The 22,329-nt window shown below is 42.7% G+C and overlaps 1 protein-coding gene across 7 annotated transcripts in view; it reads left to right on the top strand.

Moving 5' to 3' along the window:
* The window catches only part of DMD (dystrophin), a 2,140,576-nt gene that overhangs the window by 910,838 nt on the left and 1,207,409 nt on the right, over nt 1–22,329 (top strand). For all 7 annotated transcript variants that reach the window (XM_090061814.1, XM_090061802.1, XM_090061811.1 and 4 more), the window contains exon 18: nt 4,402–4,489. In XM_090061814.1, the coding sequence (XP_089917940.1) occupies nt 4,402–4,489 (88 nt within the window). The remainder of the gene's footprint in view (nt 1–4,401; nt 4,490–22,329) is intronic.

A 22,329-nucleotide genomic window follows, 5' to 3' on the forward strand; every position in this document is an offset into this window, starting at 1 on the left:
CATCTGTTTCAAGGCTTGTTTGGTTTATTGTGGTCATTTAGGAATTTGTGATCAGGGTTGTACCTAAAATTGTTTAATTTCTTTTTCCCAGGTTCTCCCTTCTTCAAAATCTTATTTCCTCTAAAAATGTTACATGTTAATTTTGATGCCAAAAATTGCAAAACTCTGTAAATGGCATGTATTCACAGTGATAGCATTTATAGTAGAAATATGAACCCTTTTAATTTAAAATGATTTGTTTCAGAATGATAGCTCTCTGGAAGTAGGACCAATTTTGAATTAAAAAAGAAATCCAGAAATTATAGCACTCTTCAACATTATTGCCAGTATTTCACCAGTGGTGATGGTTATTTACCTTTCCAACACAGAAGTATGGGCATTCAGTTTGAATGGGTTTAACCCAAACTGTTTCTTTTATCTTTTTTATTAAAATAAATGCGTTGAAATATTTTAGGAAGATATTTTAAATGCTGCATTATCATAAAATAGTCTGTTTATATATGTGTCTTTTAAGTACAACTATCTACATATATAATAGCCTTTTCAAATTCCATATGTAATGTTAGGTTTCTCAGTGCATACTTAGACGCCTAAATGAGTCAACTGATTTATTTTACTTAAATGCCACTTGTAAGGGCTCACAGCGTCTTTAATACTTTGGCTACTTAGGGTATGCCCTTACCACCAAATTGGTATGAATGATAATAAGAACCTAGATGAGGCTTGCCAGGTTGTGAGCAACTGCACTGCAAAATCCTATCCAGGAAACTGTGTCCTCATTTTTTTTATGTTCTTATATCACTAGGATGACTGGGAGTACATTTCCTGGCTTTTGGGTGCTTTAGTAAACTGATGTTCTCTGTGATTTTTGTTTTTCTAGTGATCTATGGGGCAACTAGTTTATCCTTCTGGGTAGATAGGGTAAATGATGGGTAGGTAATGGAGGATGATAGGTCATTGAGTGATATGACTTCTGTCTTGTCCACAAAGTAGAAGTTTAAGTGGAATCTAGTCTCTGATAACTAGAGCTGTGCAAAGCTTTGGATCGTGATTCAGATTAGGAGATGATTCAGATGTTTCAGAGGCTGAATCTGTGAGTCCAAATTGAATTATTAGAAGCTTTGGACTTTCCAAATCAATTTGGAGCTTCCGAATCGATTCAGAAAAGATTTCGCAATTCAGAGATTTGGCCATAGGGTATAATGGGGAATCAGTGAAATATCTATAACTTTGTTGTTTTTTGGCTGATTTGGATGAAACGTGCAGGAGTAGTACCCTCTTCTGATAGTATGATATCTCCCAAGCTGCAAGGTGATAACTGCAGGGGTTTCTGGGAAACTGAACCTCAAAATCCTGAAAGCAGAACTTATGTCACGTGTGTGTTAAGCCACAGTGGGGTGAAAACCATAGGAATGCCAGCTCTTGCTGAGGCCACAAAGTCTGTCAAGTTTCAAGGAGATAGGTGAAAGGATTTCCGAGAAACTGCACCTCACACTGCTGACAAGCAAAACTCATGACATAGGTGACACTGTGTGTGTGTTAAGGCACGGGGGATGGGGACATGAAAACTGCAGGCTTGCTAGGGCCTGCTGTGGCCCTGAAGCCTGCCAGCTGTCAAGGAGGTAGGTGCAGGGGGCGTCTGGGTTCTGGCTGTGGGCAGGCAAAACACGTGACATGAATGTTTGTGGGGGACTGTGTGTGTGTTCAGGTGCGCCCTTCCTGGCACTGGTGCCCCTACACAACATGGCAGTGTGCCCCTATGAGGCCTCCTCCTCCCCTACAGCCTTGGTCTGGTCCACCACTGTAAACAGCAGCTGGTCAAAATAACTTAGCTGGTCAACACCAATAGCACCAGCAGCATCAAAGGTACCCAGATGGAACTGTCACAGAGCTTTCGTTTTATAAAGGAACTGAAAGCAAGAAATAAAGATGCTGTGGTGGATATATGTTACTCATGGTGTATGATGTCTTATCTTCTGTTTTTATATGTATATGTTTATTATGAAAAAAAATTAAATAGTTAGAAAAATGCATCTTAGGAAGCTTTCAGGTTGAAACACTTTTTCTCAGGCTGAGGAAGTACATGCAGTTGGTGTGTCTCCTGGTCCTGAATGGAAGGAATAGTAAAGAAGCCAGAATTTGGCCTGGCACAAAATGCAGCCAATAAAGCCAGCCAGTGAAAATGGAAATGGAGGCATCAGGGGGTGAGGGGCAGGGAAGGGAGATGTAGCAGTGCAGGTAGAGTCATAGAAGTAGGGTCGGAAGGGAACTTGTAGGTCTTCTAATCCAACCTCCTGCCCTGGGCAGGAGAGAAAACTGGGCTCAAATGACCCCAGCCAGGTAGACATCAAGCCTCCTCTTAAAGACCCCCAGGGTAGGAGCCAGTACTACTTCCCTTGGAAGTTAGTTCCAGATCCTAGCCACCCTGACTGTGAAGTAGTGCCTTCAGATATCTAGTCTGAATCTACTCTCTAACAACTTGTGGCTGTTATTCCTTGTTAACCCAGGGGGGCACTCGGGGAAACAAGGTCTCTCCCAAACCCTGCTGGTCTCCCCTAGTGAGTTTACTGGTAGACACCAGGCCCCTCCTCAGCCTTCTTTTGTGAAGGCTGAATAGGTTAAGGTCCCATAGCCTCTCTTTGTAGGGTCTCTTTGTAGGGTCTCCTGAACTGCGGGGTCCAGAACTGGACACAGTACTCCAGCTGTGGCCTGACCAGTGTTGCGTAGCGGGGGAGGATCACCTCCTTGGCTCTGCTTGAGCTGCATCTGTGGATGCAAGACAAGGTATGGTTAGCCCTATTGACCATGCATTGTCGGCCCATGTTCATCTTGGAGTCAGTAATGACCCCAAGATCTCTTTCTGCCACTGTGCTCTTGAGGAAGGAGTTTCCCAGCTTATAAGTGTGCTGCTGGTTCCTACTGCCCAGGTACAGCACCCTGCACTTGTCAGTATTGAAACCCATCCTATTTTTGTTAGCCCACCCCTGTAACCTGTCCAGGTCCTGCTGTAATCTCTCCTTCCTTACTAGTATGCCCACCTCACCCCAAATCTTGGTGTCATCAGCAAATTTGAACAGGGTGCTTTTGACCCTGTTGTCCAAGTCACTAATAAAGAAATTGAACAGTGCAGGCCCAAGGACCAAGCCCTGGGAGACTCCACTGCCCACTTCTCTCCAGGTCAAAAATGACCCATCCACCACTACCCTCTGAGTACGACCCTTCAGCTAATTTGCAATACATCTGACTGTATAGGGATCAATGTCACAGTCACCTAGTTTTTTACTTGGCAGGCTTTGTGGCCTCAGCAAGAGCTACCACTCCTGCCCTTTTCACCCCACTGTGGCTTAACACACATACGTGACATGAGTTTTGCTTGTAAGCAGGCTGAGGTGCAGTTTCCCAGAAACTCCTGCAGCTATCACCTTGCAGCTTGGGAGATATCATACTATCAGAAGAGGCTACTACTCCTTCAAGTTTCATCCAGATAAATCAAAGAACAACAAAGTTATAGATATTTCATTGCATCCTCATTATACTCTATGGCCAAATCTCCCAATCGGCTCTGAGTCTTCCGAAGCAATTCGGTTGAATCAAATCAGAAAAATGATTCAGATCTCTGAATCGAATCTCTGGCATCTGAATTAGCTGAGACTGAATCAAATAGTTCCCTATTCACACAGACCTACTGGTAACACACTTAGCAGTGCCAGAACTCATTGGACTCATGCAAGAGGTTTCTGAGCATGATAAGAGAGTTTAAGATCTTCATCCAAGCAGTAATTCAGGTTAACTCTGCAGCGCAGTCATACATTTATTTAGTTACCTATGTGTAGATTTAGATGCCTAATTTTATTCATGCAAATTTGAAAATGTGACTAATACATAGTAAATCAGACAAGCCAAAGGTATATGGAATCAATCCTGCAATTTGCCACGCAGTCCTGTCATTTGCTATGTACCTTTGACTGACTTTGAAATCTATGGGACTTCAGGGCAATCAGCTTCTTGAAGAATCAAATCTTAAATTTTTCAGTCTGAAATTCCTGTTCAACAAATATTTTTTTCCTTCTCAGAGACTGGGCTTTGAATAGTTCTTGTTCTATGCAGAGATACCTTTGTGTTTGTCTTCAAAATGCCTACATGCATCATTTGTCGAGTTTTGTTGTCACGCTTGCATTTATGTGGAGAGAGCTTTTTGACTTCATGCCCTTTTTCCTGAAGTTGTCTGTCTAACGGTATGACCAAGTTTGCAGTGCTTGTTCCTTTTGCTGCCAAGTCAGGAGGTTAACAGGGGAATTTGACAGGGTAAAAGATCTCAAGGCATCTAGAGGACATCTATGGATTAATTACTTTCTTCAAAATCTAACTACTGAAATACTCACCTTTTCTGTCATGCTACAGGCCATAGACCGAGAAAAGTCTGAGAAGTACAGAAAACTGCAAGATGCCAGCAGATCAGCTGAAGCCCTGGTGGAACAGATGGTGAATGGTAATTACATGGGAGTTGATTTAGATAATCTTTTTAGGGATTTGATAAATGCACAGGTTTATATTTATCACAAGAATTATATTAACAAAACACTTTTTGAATAGAACAGTAAGTTTAAGTAAGGTCATTTTGTATTTTTTATTATTTCTGAATTTTAAAGTTGATAAGCATAAAACAGAAACAAAAAAGCAAAATTTTACTACTGTGAAACACACATAGCAAAATATGACACTTGAAGTAGTCACTATATAATACCAATCTATTCTACATAACATCTAAAATCCTAATCGTTTTCTCTGATTATAATTGAGAAAGCTTTCAAATATACAATAGTGTCTCTATATCATTTCACAGGGGAAATATTTGGAATATAGTCCATGTTATCTTAGCCTGTTTGAAAATCAGTCAGTCATGCAATCTGATTTCAGTGGCTTTTGCAATACATGGTATCATAGCAAAATAGGCAGTCCTGTTATAGTGTCAAAGATTTGTATACTTTTCAAAAATACAAAAATTCAAGGCTTATGCAACTATCCAATAGAAAATATTATTGATTTGCCAAAGATTTTCATTACATGCAGATCACTGATTTTTTGAGCTTTTAGATTGTTTTCCCCCCCAGAATTTTTTATTTTAATTGTAAAACTTTAGAAATGTAAATAAAAGAAAAATTAAAATGCTGTGTTTCTGCAAATGCAGAAATTTTCATCTTCATTACATTTAGTTACACTAAGCATTCAGTTGCATCTTCAAACCATTTTTTTTGGTTAGTAAGATCCTGAATGCATCACGATGTCATGTTCATAATGAAGGGTACCATGATCTGCATGTAATTCTGTTGATCTCATTGGGTACATCCAGATGAGTGGGAACAGGTGCTTTGCAGCATGGAGCCAAAATTAAGTACCAGAAAATCCTGGTATCTAAAAAAATATATATATATATTTTTTTAAAATGCTTCAAAAAAAGTGGGACACCATACATGAATGCACAGGGTGCCACCTGAAACCAGAGCCAAGCCAGCTACATACTCCGGCTGCTGGCTAGGCTCCATGTACCTGAATTGCTACCATGAGGCTCCCAGGATCTCAGGTAAAGCTGCTGGGACCAGCTCAGGTGCTGGCCCTAGCCTCCCCTACTCTACCCACGGCTATTTCCCATGTGCCAGAGCACACATGCAGGGGTGTTCCCTGGGGACATGTAACAGCAGCGCAACTATGTGTCGCTGCTGTTTGTCCCTGGAGAAATGCACATTCCCGCTCATCTGGACATGCCCATTGAATGCATTCACTGGGTATGGTGCCATCTGGTGAAAGTATGAGATTGCAGAATCTGGACCAAAATGGATTATTTACTCATATTCAGGACTAAGTATTGGCCTCAGTGAGTATGGGAGAAAGAAAGCCTTACCTTGTACTGACCTGGGGCAGGTAGCCCACTCAGCTCCGGCTTTGGCTTCAGGCTTGGGCCTGAACCTGGAGATGGGTCACCATCTGTCCTGGGCCAGGATGATTCGTATGGCAGGGGAGGGGGCACACAGCTGAAGGGACCACAGGGTGGACAGTTAGTGGGGGGAAGCCTGCAGTCTGCCCCCCATTTTGCCCCCCCATGTTTGTGCATGGTCCTATACCCCTGCTTTCCTCCCACCTAGCTGCATCCTCCCCACCTTACCTTCTGCTCCAGCTCCCATCCCTTCAGCCCTGATCTAGCCGTACTGGGAGCTGCAGCTGCTGCTTCTTCATGGCTGGACAGAGCTGGGCTGGAACTGGGTCAGGCCACTACTGTTGCTTAGTGCCCTAGAGGAGCAGAGCCGCAGCAGAAGGTAAGAAGGGGAATGGGTAGGGAGTTGCAGGACAAGCACAAGTGCCAGGGTGGTGAGGCAGGCAGTGGGAGGGAGCAGTGGGTGGTGGGCAAATGCAGCGGGGAGCAAAGGGCAAGGAGGCAGGCAGAACAGGGAGGCAGGAAGTGGTGAGGTAGGAAGTGGGAGGGCAGTACACAGGACAGAGGATGAGAGTTGGGAGACAGCAGGGGGTATGTGGCAAGGGGGCTTATGGCAAGGACAGGCATAGGGGAGACGGGCACAGCAGGGGGGGACAAGGGGCAAAGAGCAGCTTTCCCCACCATAGCAGTGAGAGTGGGGGATGAATTTAAGACAACTTTCCACTAATAGATTCTATACTGGAAAATTATAACTTGATACTTTTTCATGTCTAGTTATTGGAGGGAGGATTGTCTTACATTCAAAGTCATTGTGGGTTTGGGTAAGTGGAATACATTTGCATTCCTATCTGCTGCCTTTTTCCAACTAATAAGCTATAAAGAGTCTGAGACTTCATATTTTTTTTCCAGTATCTCAGTTTATCATGCTAATTACTTTGTTTATTGTGTAGTGATGCACACGGTAAATTAAGTATTGATAAACAACATTAACAATTAAAAGGCTTGCAGAGCCATGGGTCTCATCCGTCAAGTCAGTGATGTAATACTGTGGAAAAGGATGTTTTGCAAATATTTTAAGACACTTGACTAAAATGATTTAGTCAGGGATGATTCTGCCTTGAGCAGAGGTTAGACTAGATGATCTCCTGAAATCCCTTCTGGCCCTAGTTTTCTATGATTCTTGGATTCTGTGACAGTCCTTGAAAGACCTGATGTTTAGAAGTGCTGAGAATCCAACACTGCTTTTGACTTGTGGGTCAACTCTTTCAAAATACTGGACTAAAATAGCTCATTTCAAGTTTTTTTTGCTTTAAATGACAACACAAAAATATGAATTGCATCGCATTGGTTGCTGTTCATAGTTCATAATTTTTATTGTTTTATGATAAACAATAGAGATTTAACCCTTTTAAATGAATTACATTTTTAGACTTTCAAATACAAACTGACCAATGTAGCCAAATTTGGTAGAACATAAAACATAGTGAGCATGCACCGGGGTCATTGCCTCAAGTGAATAGCTTTGGTTTCCAGGGCTTATCTAGTTTTTAAAGGCCTCAGGTATATACACATTTTAATCTGAAGGAACAGCCCAAAAGAAGGTGTGAAAAGGTAATTTAGGAAATTTGCATCCTCTGTGAGATTGTGAGCCTGTATCCTGGAATTTCTTGTAGCTGGTCACGTGCAAAATTTCTATCACTGTCCCCTTCTATATCTTCCCCCATTAAAAATAACTTATTCTGTCCTTGATTGTGCAAGCCAGGTGAGGAAATATTTGCCACTTATACCAGTAGGAGCCAACCTTTTTGGCAGGCGTTCCACAAATTATTTTTGCACCCTCCCCAATACAATCCCCTTCTCCTGCCCAATTTGCTGATCTTTCTACTTCCTACTTTGTGCTCCCTGACCAAGCTGCTGTTCTGCTTTCTATTCCCTGTCTTATCTGCCATTGTGCTGCCTGTCCCATCCTTGCTCTGCCATGCATTGTATGCAGAAGTTGTTGTGCACATGTGCCACAGGTTGGCCATCCTGGACTTATGCTTTGATCTAATTATTCACTAGTCAGGCTCAATTAGCACACAAAATAAAATATAAATATAAATATTCTCTGGTATACTTTTGATCAATGTATGCCAGGAGCAGGTCTATTCTTTTTCACTCAAGTTGAAATTCTAGTAGATTAATAATGGCTTCTTTCAGTTGGAGAGCTAGTAGCCCAACACACTCATTGTTTTGTTTCATGGCCTAGTTGATGGATACACTTAAGCTGCTTGCAAATGTGAAAAAAAACAAAACAGTGCTTTACTAGAAGAAGCAGCACATTAGTTCAACCCATTTCTGCAGCATCCATATAGATTGGGTGCCTCAGTGGTGCTTTTATATGATAGTTGATTCAATCAGCTATCAGATAAAAGCACCATAAAGCCCCACTGAAGATTCCTATCTATACAGACATTGGTCCAACTAATGCACTGCACTTTCCGGGTGTGCACTGCACCCAGCATGGGGGTGGCCAGGCTTCAAATAAAGTGCTGTTTTGTTTTGTTTTCATGTCTGCAAGAAGCCTTAGTGTCTAGCAGATGGCCATTCCCATCTTAAATTCTCTCATATGCACTGTAACTTTTGATTCTCTGTTCTCTCCTCTCCTCTTAAATACATAAAGCATGCTGATAGGGTTATAGTTATAATAACCCCTTTTGTGAAAGCATAGTGTTAGGAAGAATCTCAAATGTACTTCTGGCTTTGGTTCTTAACTTAGTAAGTAACATATCATTCAAGAATTTATGTCACTAGGGAAGTGCATTTGCTATTGTTGCCAAGGTCAGCATTATTGTTGGAACAGACTGCTAGAAAAGGAAAGGTATGTGCAAATATCAGCCTACCAGAAAGAACACATATTCTTCCTAGAATGTAGGTAGTAAACAGGTAAGATGTTGATTAGTGTAAGTTACTGTGATTTCAACCAATTCCTCAGATATCAGTTGACATGTATTATGACAGTTTTGTTGGCAGGAATATTTAACTACCCCAAACTGAACAACAGTTTAGGTGTCTGTATAAGAATGAAATCTGTGTTCTTTGGCTGTTTATGAACTCACTCTATAAACATAAAACCCAAGATATTTATAAGGCTTCATATGCTACAAAGCTGCAAAGGCAATTCCAGAAGGAATTCCAGAAGGTACAGTGCAAAGTGCTTAAGTAGTACAAAAGTGGTCAGAATGCTCAGATAATGAGAATTAGAAAGAGCATTTTAACTAAGATTTTTTTATTGCTAGTGGCTGGAATATCTAGCAGAGTATTTAAAATTACACCTGAACTATGGAGGAAGTTAATTGCAGCATGAAATATTTAAGATTTTAAGTGCAATGAATATTCTGTCTGTTCTTCCATGTTGTTACAATCAAGTACATTTGCCTCCAGATAGGAGTAGGATTACCTCTAAATTGGAACAGGATGAAAATAAAAGAAAAAGTAGTTCCATTTGAAACCTGAAGTTCAAATTGCATTAAGACTAAATGTTTTTTGGGTTTTTTTTTTTAAGTTTCTAAATCATTCAGATAAGTTCCCTCTCACTCTATGTCTTTGGCATACCCAAGAAATAACAGAACAGACTGTCAGAGAACCATGCCCAAGTATCTTTTTCTGTTCACAGTATAATACAGTGTGAGAAGACTGGAAATCAGTGTACTTTTTGTATTTAGGGGAGAAATTTTGATTTGAGTCTGGTGGAGAGAGGTAGTAATATCTGGCTCACTTAAAAGAAGAGGGAGAGAATAATGCTCAAAGGTTCTGATAAATCAAATTTTCAGAAACCAAACTAAATGGAATGTCCAAATCACAGGAAGTATCCTCACTACTGCTCTAAATGGTACTTTCCTTGCAGAAACTGATCAATTTTAATAGTGTGATTGAATCAGTAAATGTAATGTGACATCCAGATTTAAGAGCTAAACCAGTAACAAATTTTGAGGATAGGCAGAGGAAGCTGAAGAACTAAATATGTAAAAAGTTGCAAAACAGATAAGAGGAGAATGGACCTTATTGTAAGAGAGACCTGATTACAATAATGATGCATTCAGAACTATTCATTTATTCAACCCAAATTCTTTGATTAATTTTACTGAAACAAACAAATTGCAACTGGATTCACAAAGTCTGCACTGATGGCAGCAGCAGGGATGGCCCCTTTTAACCAGTAACCCAGTGGATGGGATACTGAACCAGTATATGAGAAACATGGGCCGAATTCTCCCCTGCATTCAAGGAGATCTCCCTCTCAAATATCCTGCTTTACAGAAGTGCCATAATCACTAGGCTAGAAGATATTTTGGAACATGATACTCTCTAAGAACCCTGGCAGATGTGCAAGTAGAGGCATGGTGGAATCTGGTATGCAGTCCCCATAATCATACTTCCTGCCATGCCACATCTTATCCCATCACTCCTTATTGCAATGCAGACAGAGCCCAGTCTGCTAATGGGTACACCCCTATGCCTGGGAGCCCAGATCAATTAACAGGACTCCAAGCCATGGGAGGCCATGGTATGTTCTTATGGCTGCAAGCCCCGAGCAGCTGATAGGGCTCCCAGCCTTGCCACACATTCAATTAATGGCATGATAGTAGCCAACCACAAAGTTATTACCTATTTTTGTGGCTTATTCTTTGTTTTATCATACCATTTACGGCATTAATGTGTGTCCGAGTAACAACTTAAGAGGTGGTTAACTGGTTAATCATGTCTTTAGTATAACATGTGTCAGGGGCCTAACTCTTGCTGTTGCTATTCCACTTTGTAAACATAATTCCTATGCATATGGACTACAACCAAAGTATCTCACCTGTTGGGTGAGTGTGCTAACCAGTAGACTAGAGTTACTCTGTCCATCAGTCTCCCTCCTGCTTTCAGTGTTTCAGTGAGTATTTTAATATTTGAAGTAAATTGGAAAGAAAGTTCAGTTGTTTGCCCAGCCCAAATCAAGAGACAGAGAATGGTGTCCAGATTTCAAGCTATAAAAATTATGTTGCCCACACTGATATCTAGGGCTGTGAGGGTGCCTCACTGCCACATGGCTTTGCAGCTGCTGGCAAGGAAGTCCCTTTGAGCATAATTGGGGCATAGCTTCCCTGGAAAGACGTGACTATCCAGAAGACACCAGCCCTGTCAGAAGGGTAATGTATATGATTCAAGGTAACGCTTCTCTCAGTATTGCTACTGATGTTCCTGGTTTCTATTACTAAGAAAGTCACTGCTACTCTTGGAAGCCTGTATCCCACAAGATGCCACGGCATGCTTCCTTTTACCTTGGGATCTGAAGAGGCCTGCTTACATCTAGAGCAATGATTCTCAACCAGGGTACTAGGGCACCCTGCTTGAGGGGTGTGAAAGGATAAGGAAATAAAGGCAGAGTTAGGCTTCAGGTGTGAGGAGATAAACAGATAAGGGCAGGCTTGGGCTCTCCTTGCCTGGCAGCACCCCTGCACCCACTGGCCTACCCCTTCTGCAAAGAGGTAAGAACTGTAATGAATTAGTTTTTGAAATGGGGTGCCACTCAAGTCACAAAAGTCAGGGAGGGGTGCCTCAGGTCTGATGAGGGGTGCCTTGAGTCTGAAAAAGTTGAGAACCACTGCCCTGGAATAACCTCCCAACAGTAATAGAAATGTCCATTACCATTTCAGAATGTTTCTTTTGCTTAAGAAATAAAAGTCTGCTGACAAATTAAACGAGTTAGGGAGTTGACCGGCCCCTTGATTATTGTGATAGTTTAGAATAATATAGGTAGGGTATCAAAATAAATTCTCCAAGACCTTGTGATAGGAACTATTACAAGCAATGGAAAATGAATTTATAATGATTCAACACTTTAGTTAAAGTACTACCATAATAAAGAGGAAATGTTATTATCATGCTTTATTGTAAGTTGCTATTCCAAATATCCTTCTGAGGTAAAAGCTATAAAAACAGAGATAACATTACATAATTCTATCTTGCATTCTTGGCTAATGATAAATATACTTGACAAGGTGTACTTCATGTTAAGTGGCAGCTCCTAAGTACTTCCATATAGGGTGCTGTACAATTAAAATATTCTAACACAATTTGTTATGCACAGTACACAAGGTAATAAAATTAATGGATGCACTTCAGGTAATGATCTGTGTCCTCTGGGTACAATATATTTATTCACTGATTATATCAGGGGTTGTTTAGAATATGAAATGTGAAAGGATTATGATCCATTATCCCTGAAATTGTCGTGTATTAGCACTGAATGGGTTTTGTATTGTTCTTTGGCATGGTTGTCAAATTTTTACGTATGTAAGTGCTAAAAGAAATAAAAGACAGGGAAAGTGATGTTAAAATATGGATGAAAAATTTAATATGTTTGTAAAGATCATAAAAAAATAAAATGAAAGTAAGTTTCAAGTTCAAGTTAACTTTTCTCAGTTAAACTTTGATGTAATTCTAAAAATGCAGCCTATGCAATTAATTTTTGATTTGTCATATTTAACAAGAAAGGATCTGAATGAAAATTATAAATCTCAAATTGAGCTTAAAAACTATCTTTAAAATGAACCAGATTTGAAGATTTTGAACAAGTCCCAATTCTAGATGGTAGTTTGGCCCAGGCTGTGAACTAAACTGAATGGGATGAGGTAAAAGTATCCTTTTAAATGAAGGAAAGAAAAATGAGAAGTCCCAGACTGAATAGTAGATAGTGTAGGAAGGCCTAACAAATGCCTTGTGATGATCTTTGATGATCTTTGATCTCTGTGATGATGTTTGATCATCAGGAATCCTGGTTTTCTTGGATTTAAAAAAATTCCCAATTTTCAGATATAAAAAAGTAACCCCAAATCCACATTTTTCCATGATTAAAATGAAACACCATTAATATATAGATAGTTAGGTCTGAAAATTGGGGATTTTTTTTAATCCAAGAAAACCAGGATCCCTGTTGATCATTTGTTTTGTACTAGTAAGGCTAAATATTCAAGACATACATGACACCATACCTAGGAGGGCATTTTCCTGAACCTGGAAACAAGAGGCTTTTTATTCAGCTCAGTTTAGCTTGTGGAGCTCCTTGCCACAAGTGGTTGTAGAGGCTGATATTTTAAGTTCAAAAATAGATTAGACAAATCCAGAGAGGACAGGTTTATTAATAGCTACTAAATAGAACAAGCAGGTATGTAATCTCTGACATCCCTAAACTAATGGTGATGTAGGCAAGGGATGCTATGACAGAGGATAGACCACTGTGAATGTGCCCTATTCATAAACCTTCCTTTTAAAGCAGACATACTATTTATGTACCTGTTGCCTACTTTATTCACACCTCTGTATTCTAGAAGCTTAATAAATCCCAGCTCTGCATATTTCTACACTTTTTGTTAAAATCACAAGCACAGAGATGGTCAAGCACATAATCTTAGGCAGCCTCTGCCCTCTGTTGTGTTTGCTTGTCATTTTTATGTGGTAGAGCCATGCAGATAGGAGAGCAATGACGGAATGCGCAAACTGCTATGGATCATGAGGTGTGCATTTGAGCCTTGTTTTGTAGTTGTGCTGAAAGCTATTGCTACTTGATCCAACTTGTAAATGGGCATCTAGTCATTCAGACTGTGGAGTCAGAGGTGGTTAGGTATGAATAACAGCCATATCACTTTCTTTGGTGTTACTGGCTACAGAAGCTGGTAAATCTTACTCACCCTTGGACCTTCAAGGTTTAGGCTGACAGTTCAGAGTTCATGCATAAAAACCACAGGTAGGATACAATCAGATGTTGAAACAAACTACTGAGATAGTGTAACAGTAAAAGTTACACCTGCTTTAAATGTCTTTGCTCCAGCTAGCAATAATTCTTTGTGACCACATATTGTTATATTGATTCAGACTTCATAACCAGGAACATGTTGCTATCTAGCATATTGCTGTCTGCTAATTAAACCTGAATATACACTAACTGCTACTACTATACATCCAAACCTAGCAGTATAAAAAAGGCAGGCCAAAGACACTTGTGTATACATGTTTTGCCTCTTGGAAATATGCTCAGTATTTCTGTGATACACACTAAAGTGCCACGTACATAAATCTCATTTCATACACTGTCTCAAACACCAAACCCTGTCTTCTCCCCCTCTGTTACATTTACCCAAGATGGAGCAGCTTTACTTTGAACCTACCAAAGAATGGGTACTCAAATGAGTCTGAAGGCACAATAAGTGCTTAATCTGTAGTCAAAATGAAAGACAGATGGTATAGCACACATTGAAAAATATGTCCACTAATTGGGAGACGGAGCACTATTGATTTCTAGCTAGCATACACATCAATTAATTGGATTCTACAAATATAAAAGAAAAAGAATGAAATACACCTTTAGCAATACAGTCTATAGGGACTTCTTTCTACCAACTGGCTCACAGTAAGAGAAGTACGTGCCAAAATTTGTGGTGAAATGCTGAAGGAACAGAAGATACAGAGGTTGAACAGGGAAATAATATTGACACTCCTGCATTGTCTCATTAATTGATTGTGGTGATTAATGTGATTTTAAGCAATATTGCATATGGTGATTCAAGAACATACAGTACTTGAATATTTGGTTTCTTTGAGAAACCACAAGTCCACATATCAGTTATCTAGACAGACTGATTGACTTACAGTTTAAAAAATATTTTTACTTCAGGATATCTGACATGACTCATGGCTCTTTTTGTAGTTCCAAGTGGTTATCTGTCCTTTATTTCAGAAGGTAGCTATCAGGGAAGAGAGGTTTGAGTTTAATGGACTCCTACCATATTGTGATGATCATAATTCCACATCCTGAGATGGGGAGATCATGAGATCATCAAAACTAGGATGCTAGATTTAAAAAACCATGGATCTCAATTGAATCATAGACTTAGTAGGCCTGGTGCCATGGGAAGATAAACTGAAGAAGAAAGGCATCCAGGAGGTCTGGGAACTTCTGTAAGACCTATTATTAGAAGCTGAATAAGAAACCATTCCCCCGTGATGGAACACAAGAAGAATAGCAAGAGACCAGTGTGGCTGTACAAGGAGCTTCTAGGATGCCTTAAATATAAAAGGAAAGCAGACAGGCAATGAAAAAATGGGCAGGTCACAAAGGAACCATGCCAGGAAATAGAAAGAACCTGCAGAGACAAAATTAGGAAGGCAAATCCAACAATAATGACCCAGAGAACTACAAACCAGTTATTTTCAAGTCAGTATCTGGGAAATTACTGAAACATATCTTCAGGAAGTTCATTTGTAAGCATCTGGAGGAGAAAAGGTTCATCACAAGCAGCCAACATAGATTTACAAAGATCAAATCGTATCAAACAAATTTGATCTCCTTCTTTGACAAAGTACCTACTTCGGTAGATGAAGACAATGATTTCATAGATTTCATAGATTTCATAAACATTAGGGCTGGAAGGGACCTCGGGAGATCATCGAGTCCAGCCCCCTGCCCAAAGGGCAGGAAGTCAGCTGGGGTCATAGGATCCCAGCAAGATAAGCATCCAATCTACTTTGAAGGTGTTCAATGTAGGTGCTTGAACCACCTCCGCTGGCAGACTGATCCAGACCTTGGGGGCTCGGATAGTAAAGAAATTCTTCCTTATGTCCAGCCTGAAACGGTCTTGCAGGAGTTTGTGACCGTTCGACCTCGTCATCCCTTGGGGCGCTCTGGCGAACAGACGTTCCCCCAGATCCTGGTGTTCACCCTGATAAACTTATAGGTGGCCATCAGATCACCCCTGATCCTACGCTTTTCCAGGCTAAAGAGTCCCGTGGCTCTCAGCCTGTCATCGTAAGATCTGTTTTCCTGACCTCTGATCATGCGCATGGCTCTCCTCTGGACTCTCTCAAGCTTCTCCACATCCTTTTTGAATTGTGGAGCCCAAAACTGGAGGCAGTACTCCAGCTGCGGCCTCACCAAGACCGAGTACAAGGGAAGAATGACGTGCCGGGATTTTCTCGAGAAGCATCTATGGATGCACGCCAGCATTTTGGTCGCTTTACTAGCCGCAGCATCGCATTGCAGGCTCATGTTCATCTTGTGGTCAATGATGACCCCCAAGTCTCTTTCTTCTGTAGTGCTAACCAACGTAGCACTGCCAAGCCTATAAGGATGCTGCAGGTTTTTCCTCCCAAGGTGGAGAACCTTGCATTTTTCGGTGTTAAACAGCATGAGGTTCTCGTCTGCCCATTTGCTGAGCTTGTCCAGGTCAGCCTGGATCACCCGCCTATCTTCTGGCGTGGATGCTTTGCCCCAAAGTTTGGTGTCATCGGCGAACTTGGCCAGTCCACTCCTGACTCCAATGTCCACATCGTTAATGAAGATGTTGAACAGTATGGGTCCCAGGACAGAGCCTTGAGGGACCCCACTGGTCACAGGGCACCACGATGAGTGACTGCCATAAATCACAACCCTCTGGGTCTGACCACGAAGCCAATTTCCCAGCCAGCGGATCGTGGTGGAGCCAAGGCCACAACTGGGCAATTTGGCCAAGAGGTGATCATGGGATACCAGATCAAAAGCTTTTTTGAAGTCAAGATATATGACATCAATCTCTTCTCCCTTGTCCAGGTGATAGGTCACCTGGTCATAGAAGGAAATGAGATTGGTCAAACAAGACCTACCTGCAACAAACCCGTGCTGGCTATCCCTTAGAATGTTAGCCTGGACCAGTCCCTCAAGGATGGCCTCCTTAATAAACTTTTCTAAGATCTTCCCCAGGATAGAAGTCAGGCTAATGGGCCTGTAGTTAGCCGGATCCACTCTCCTCCCTTTCTTGAAGATCGGCACCACATTGGCCTTCTTCCAGTCTTCGGGCACTACGCCAGAGCGCCAGGAGTTTTCAAAGATCCGTGCCAGGGGCTGGGCTATGACACTCGCCAGCTTCTTGAGTACCCTGGGGTGCAGATTGTCAGGGCCAGCTGACTTGAAGGTATCCAGCTTCTCAAGGTGTTCCTTCACGAGGTCAGCATTGATGGAGGGTAGGGGATCCCCCTCACCCAGATTTCCCTGTCCCATAGCAGGCATGGGCATCCCGTGTGACTGATGAAAGACTGACGCAAAGTACCTATTTAATAGGTTGGCTTTTTCCTGGGTATCAGTTGTCAGTTGCCCCATCTGGTTTAGCAGGGGTCCAACATTGCCCTTGCTTTTCCTCTGGCTCCCCACATATCTGAAAAAGGACTTTTTGTTGTCCTTGATGCCTGAAGCTAGTTGGAGTTCAGTTGCAGCCTTGGCTTTCCTGGTTTGGTCCCTGCAGGACCGGACCAGCGCGAAGTAATCCTCCTTGGAGGTGAATCCCATCCTCCATCCTTTGTAGGCTTTCCTTTTTAGCCACAGTAGGTCTGCTAGGTCTCTGGAGAGTCAGGGGGGCTGCTGTGCCTTCTTGCTGCCTTTCCTCTGTGTTGGAATAGATTTAGCTTATGCACTGAGGATCGCTTCCTTGAGAAGCAACCACTCTTCTTGAACTCCCATCTCCCTGGGGTCATGGTCCCTGAGGGCCTGACCGACTAGCCTCTTGAGCTTATCAAAGTCGGCTTTTCTGAAGTCAAGGACTTCTGTGTTGCTGACTGACTTGCCAGCTTTACGGCGGATGGTGAAGGTGATCAGCTTGTGGTCGCTGTCACCCAACTTCCCATCAATCACTGGGTCGCCAATTAGGTCGTCCCCCGTAGCCAGTACCAGGTCAAGCAGCGCTTTGCCTCTCGTTGGCCCATGGACTTCTTGAGTCAGGTAGAGTTCATCCACGCACGAGAGAAAGCTTTGCGCCCGCTCAGATTTAGCTGAGTGATCTTCCCACGAGATGTCCGAGTAATTGAAGTCACCCATGACAACCAAGGCCCTGGAGCAAGCGGCCTCAGTCAGTTCCCGAGCGAACTCCTGGTCAAGCTCGGGACTTTGAGTGGGAGGTCTGTAGTAGACTCCCACCATTGTGTCCCCTGTGCCGAATTCCCCACGAAATTTTACCCAGAGGGTCTCTAGCTGTCCATGCCGGTCGCCAACATCAGCTTGCAGGGACATGTAGCTTTCCTTCACATAGAGAGCTACACCCCCGCCCCTTTTGCCAACACGATCCCTCCTGTATAAGGTATAGCCCTCTATACCCGTGGTCCAGTCATGGGTGGAGTCCCACCAGGTCTCCGTTATCCCAGTGACATCATATTTCTTTGCACTGAGCAGGAGGACGAGCTCATCCTGCTTGTTGCCCAGGCTCCTGGCATTAGTGTACAGGCAGTCAAGTGTGCCATTGGGGGCTTTTGCCTTGCCCACAGATTGTGCCAGGGCGGGGGAGGGGTGGGCTCCCTTAAGTGCCCCCTTAAGTGCCTTGGTTTGCTGGCTTTGCAAGGGCCGTTCAGTGGGCCAGCAGGGGCAGTAGTCCCCCCATCCCCCAGCGGGCTTAGTTTAATGCCCGGTGGAGCAGGTCAGCCAGCCTGGCTGAGAAGAGCCTCCTCCCCAGGGGAGGGAGGTGGAGGCCATCTCTTCCCAGCAGCTCGCTGCCTCTCTCTCCAAAGAGCGGGCTGTGGTCATGGAAGCCAAAGCCTTTGCGATAACACCAGCGCCGCAGTCTTTGGTTCACCGCGTGGATCCTCCTCTCCCTCCTCAGCCCATAGCCCGAGACTGGGAGGATCGACAAAAACACCACCTGAGCTCCCAGACCCCTAAGCCCCGCTCCCAACTCCCTGTAGCACCTCATGACCTGGCTGGGGGTGCTCTGAGCCGTGTCATTGGTGCCCACATGAATAAGGAGCATGGGGTAGTGGTCTGTGGGCTGGAGGAGCTGCGGGATCCTCTCCGCAATGTCTCGGATGCGGGCCCCCGGGAAGCAGCAGACTTCCCAGGCTAAGGGGTCGGGGCAGCAGATTGCCTCCTCAGTTCCCCGCAGGATGCTGTGAATATAGTGTATGTAGACTTCAGCAAATCTTTTGACAAGGTCCCACCTGATCTTCTGATGAGCAAATAGGAGAAATATAAGCTGAGGAGTACCTTATATTTCTTCTGAGGAGAAATATAAGCTGGGCAAAACTATTATAAGGTTGTTAGACAACTGACACAATAGCTGCAAGCAAAGAGTAATTGTAAATATACCCATGTCAAAATGTCAAGCGGTTTTAAATGGAAACCTACAGGATCTGTCCTAGGCCCAGTGCTGTTCAATGTATTTATTAATGATTCAGATGCTGGAATAGAGAGCTTCTTGTAAATATTAGAAGATGAAACTGGAAAGGATTGTGAGTGTGGTGGAGGACAAGAAGAAGAAGAATTGCAGAAGAATCTTGACAGATTGGAATGCTTGGCTGAAGCTAACAGAATAAAGTTCAGTGCTGAGAAATAGAAGGTGCTACACCTCTGGAAAAATAACCAAAAATACAAATACAAAATGGATGACACCTGGCTGTATGGCAGCACTATGGAGAAGGATCTGGGAGTCATGGTAGATCACAGATTCAATAAGAGTCTACATTGTGATGCAGCTGCACAAAAGGCAAATGTCAGATGGGCAGGCTGGATGGAATGCATCAATAAAAGCATTAGGTACATTTGGTGCAAGATACTAGAGGCAATAGTGCCTCTCTACTTGGCACTCTATTAGATCTCATCTAGATTATTGTTTGCAGTTTTGGGCTGCACATGGAGAAGTTAGAGTCCAGAAGTAGGCGAAAAGAATCATAAAGGGCTTGGAAGGCAAGTCATACAAGGTGAGGCTGAAGGAGATAGGCATTTCAGCTTGTGGAAATAGCACTTAAGAAGAGACATGATAGCAGTTTTCAAACACTTGAAAGGCTGCTATAAAGAAGAAGGAAAATACCTTTTCTGTCTTGCTCCAGACAGGAAGTTGTGGACCAGTGGTTTGAAGTTGTAGTAAAGTAAGTTTAGACCGGATATGAGGAAACACTTCCTTCTTTACTGTTAGAATAATGAGACAATGGAATATATTGCCTAGGGAAGTTGTGGAATACCTATCACTGGGGATGTTCAAGAAGAAGTTGGCCAGCCACTGATTAGGCGTGAGCTTGGTGTAGTTATGCCTATGTTCTATATATACAGCCTAAATTAACCTATAGTTTTGTGGGAAGAGAAAGATTGAAGTGATGACGGTAAAACTACGTTCTTTATGAACATTGTATATAAAGTGCCCTTTGGTGGGTTGGCCTACAGGTATCTTTCAGTGCACATGTCTTTTGTGAACATGGGTTTCATGTGATTAATGATAGTGTTCAAGTGAAAACCTTCAAGGTTCACCAGTTTAAAACAGCATGAGTTGGACATGAGAAAGTTGGTAATGAAGAGGTACCATTGACAATTCAACTAAAACATGTGAACTCCAGAAGTCTGCACAAAAGACTAATAGCAGGAAAAATGTAAGGTTGTTTACTCTGCTCTTGCAGATGTTCGGCTGTGACAGACATGATCTTCCAGCTCTTGTACAAGGACTGGTTACCACGCAACAAGGAGTAGTAGCTCTAAGCAGGGTGGTTAAAAATCAACATTTTTTTTAATTAACAAAATCAGACTTTCATATTTACATCAGGTTTTTTTATTTAATTGTATTTTTATTTTATTTTTTGTTAAGGTACTTAAAAATCAACCTATATAAAGACAGTTTTAATTTAAGATATGTTAAAACTCAAAGATATTATAGATTCATAGATGCTAGGGTCAGAAGGGACCTTAATGGATCATCAAGTCTGAGCCCCTGCCTATGGCAGGAAAAAGAGCCTGGGTCATGTGATCCCAGCCAGGTGCTTATTCAGTCTCTTCTTGAAGACCCTCAAGGTAAGGAAGAGCACCACCTCCCTTGGAAGCCCATTCCAGATTCTGGCAACCCTGACTGTGAAGAAGTTCTTTGTGATGTCCAACCTAAATCTACTTTCTATCAGCTGGTGGCCGTTGTTCCTGCTTATTCCAAGGGTTTCCCTGGTAAACAGAGCATCTCCTATTCTCTGCCACACCACCCCCTTCCTCCCCCACCCCCTCCAAGATCCCGCCTCAGCTTTCTCTTGCAGAGGCTGAAAAGGTCCAGGTGTCTCAGCCTTTCTTCATAGGGCCTTCCCTGCAGGTCTCTAACCATATGAATGGCCTGGACCTCCTCTGAACCCTCTCAAGGTTCTCCACATCCCTCTTGAATTGCAGCACCCAGAATTGGATGCAGTACTCCAGCTGCCGCCTGACCAGTGCTGCATAGGAGGGGAAGCATCATCTCCCTGGACCTGTTCATGACGCACTTACTAATGCATGACAAAGTACAGTTAGCTCTGCTAGTTACTTCATCACATTGACAACTCATATTCATCTTGGAGTCAACAATGACTCCGAGATCTCTTGCTGTTGCTGTGTGGCTGAAAAGGTCATTCTTCAGCCTGTAGGTGTACTGGTGATTCTCTCTTCCTTAGTGCAGAACCTTGTACTTGTTGTCCTTGTTGAACTTCATCCTGTTGTTCTCTGCCCACTTCTTTAACCTGGCCAGGTCCTTCTAGATTCAATTTTTTCCCATCAGTGTGTTTACTTTGCTCCATAGTTCTGTGTCACCTGCAAATTTGGACAGAGGGCTTTCCATGCCTTCATTCAGGTCGCTGATGAAGATATTTCATAGATTTAATAGATTTCATAAACATTAGGGTTGGAAGGGACCTTGGGAGACTGAGTCCAGCCCCATGCCCCAAGGGCAGGATGTCACCTAGGGTCAAAGGATCCCAGCAAGATAAGTGTCCAAACACTTCTTAAAGGAGTCCAGAGGGAGCCTATTCCAGGCCTTAGGGGCTCAGACAGTAAAGAAGTTTTTCTTTATATCCAATCTAAAATGTTCTTAGAGGAGTTTGTGACCATTGGACCTTGTCATCCTTTAGGGCGCTCTGGTGAACAGATGTTCCCCCAGATCCTGATGCACAACCCTTATGTACTTATAAGTTGCCACCAGGTCATCCCTGAGCCTGCACTTTTCCAGGCTGAAAAGTCCCATGGCTCTCAGTCTGTTTTCATAAGGCCTATTCTCCTATCCTCTGATCATGTGTGTGGCTCTCCTTTGGACTTTCTCAAGCTTCTCCACATCCTTTTTGAATTGTGGAGCCCAGAATTGGATGCAGTATTCCAGCTGTGGCCTTACCAAGGCTGAGTATGGTGGGAGGATGACATCCTGAGATTTACTTGAGAAGCGTCTATGGATGCAAGCCAAAGTTTGGTCTGCTTCACCAATTGCGACATTGCATTGGTGGCTCACGTTCATCCTGTGGTCAGTCATGACCCTCAAGTCCTTTCGGCCATGGTGCTAGTGAGTGTAGCACTACTGAGCCTATAAGCATCTAAGCTTTTAGTAACCTGGTCATAGAAAGAAACAAGGTTAGTCAGGCAGGATCTACCTGCTATG

Source organism: Crocodylus siamensis, chromosome 1 (assembly GCF_052110815.1).
Source record: "Crocodylus siamensis isolate JL-2025a chromosome 1, ASM5211081v1, whole genome shotgun sequence".
NCBI lineage: Eukaryota > Metazoa > Chordata > Crocodylia > Crocodylidae > Crocodylus > Crocodylus siamensis.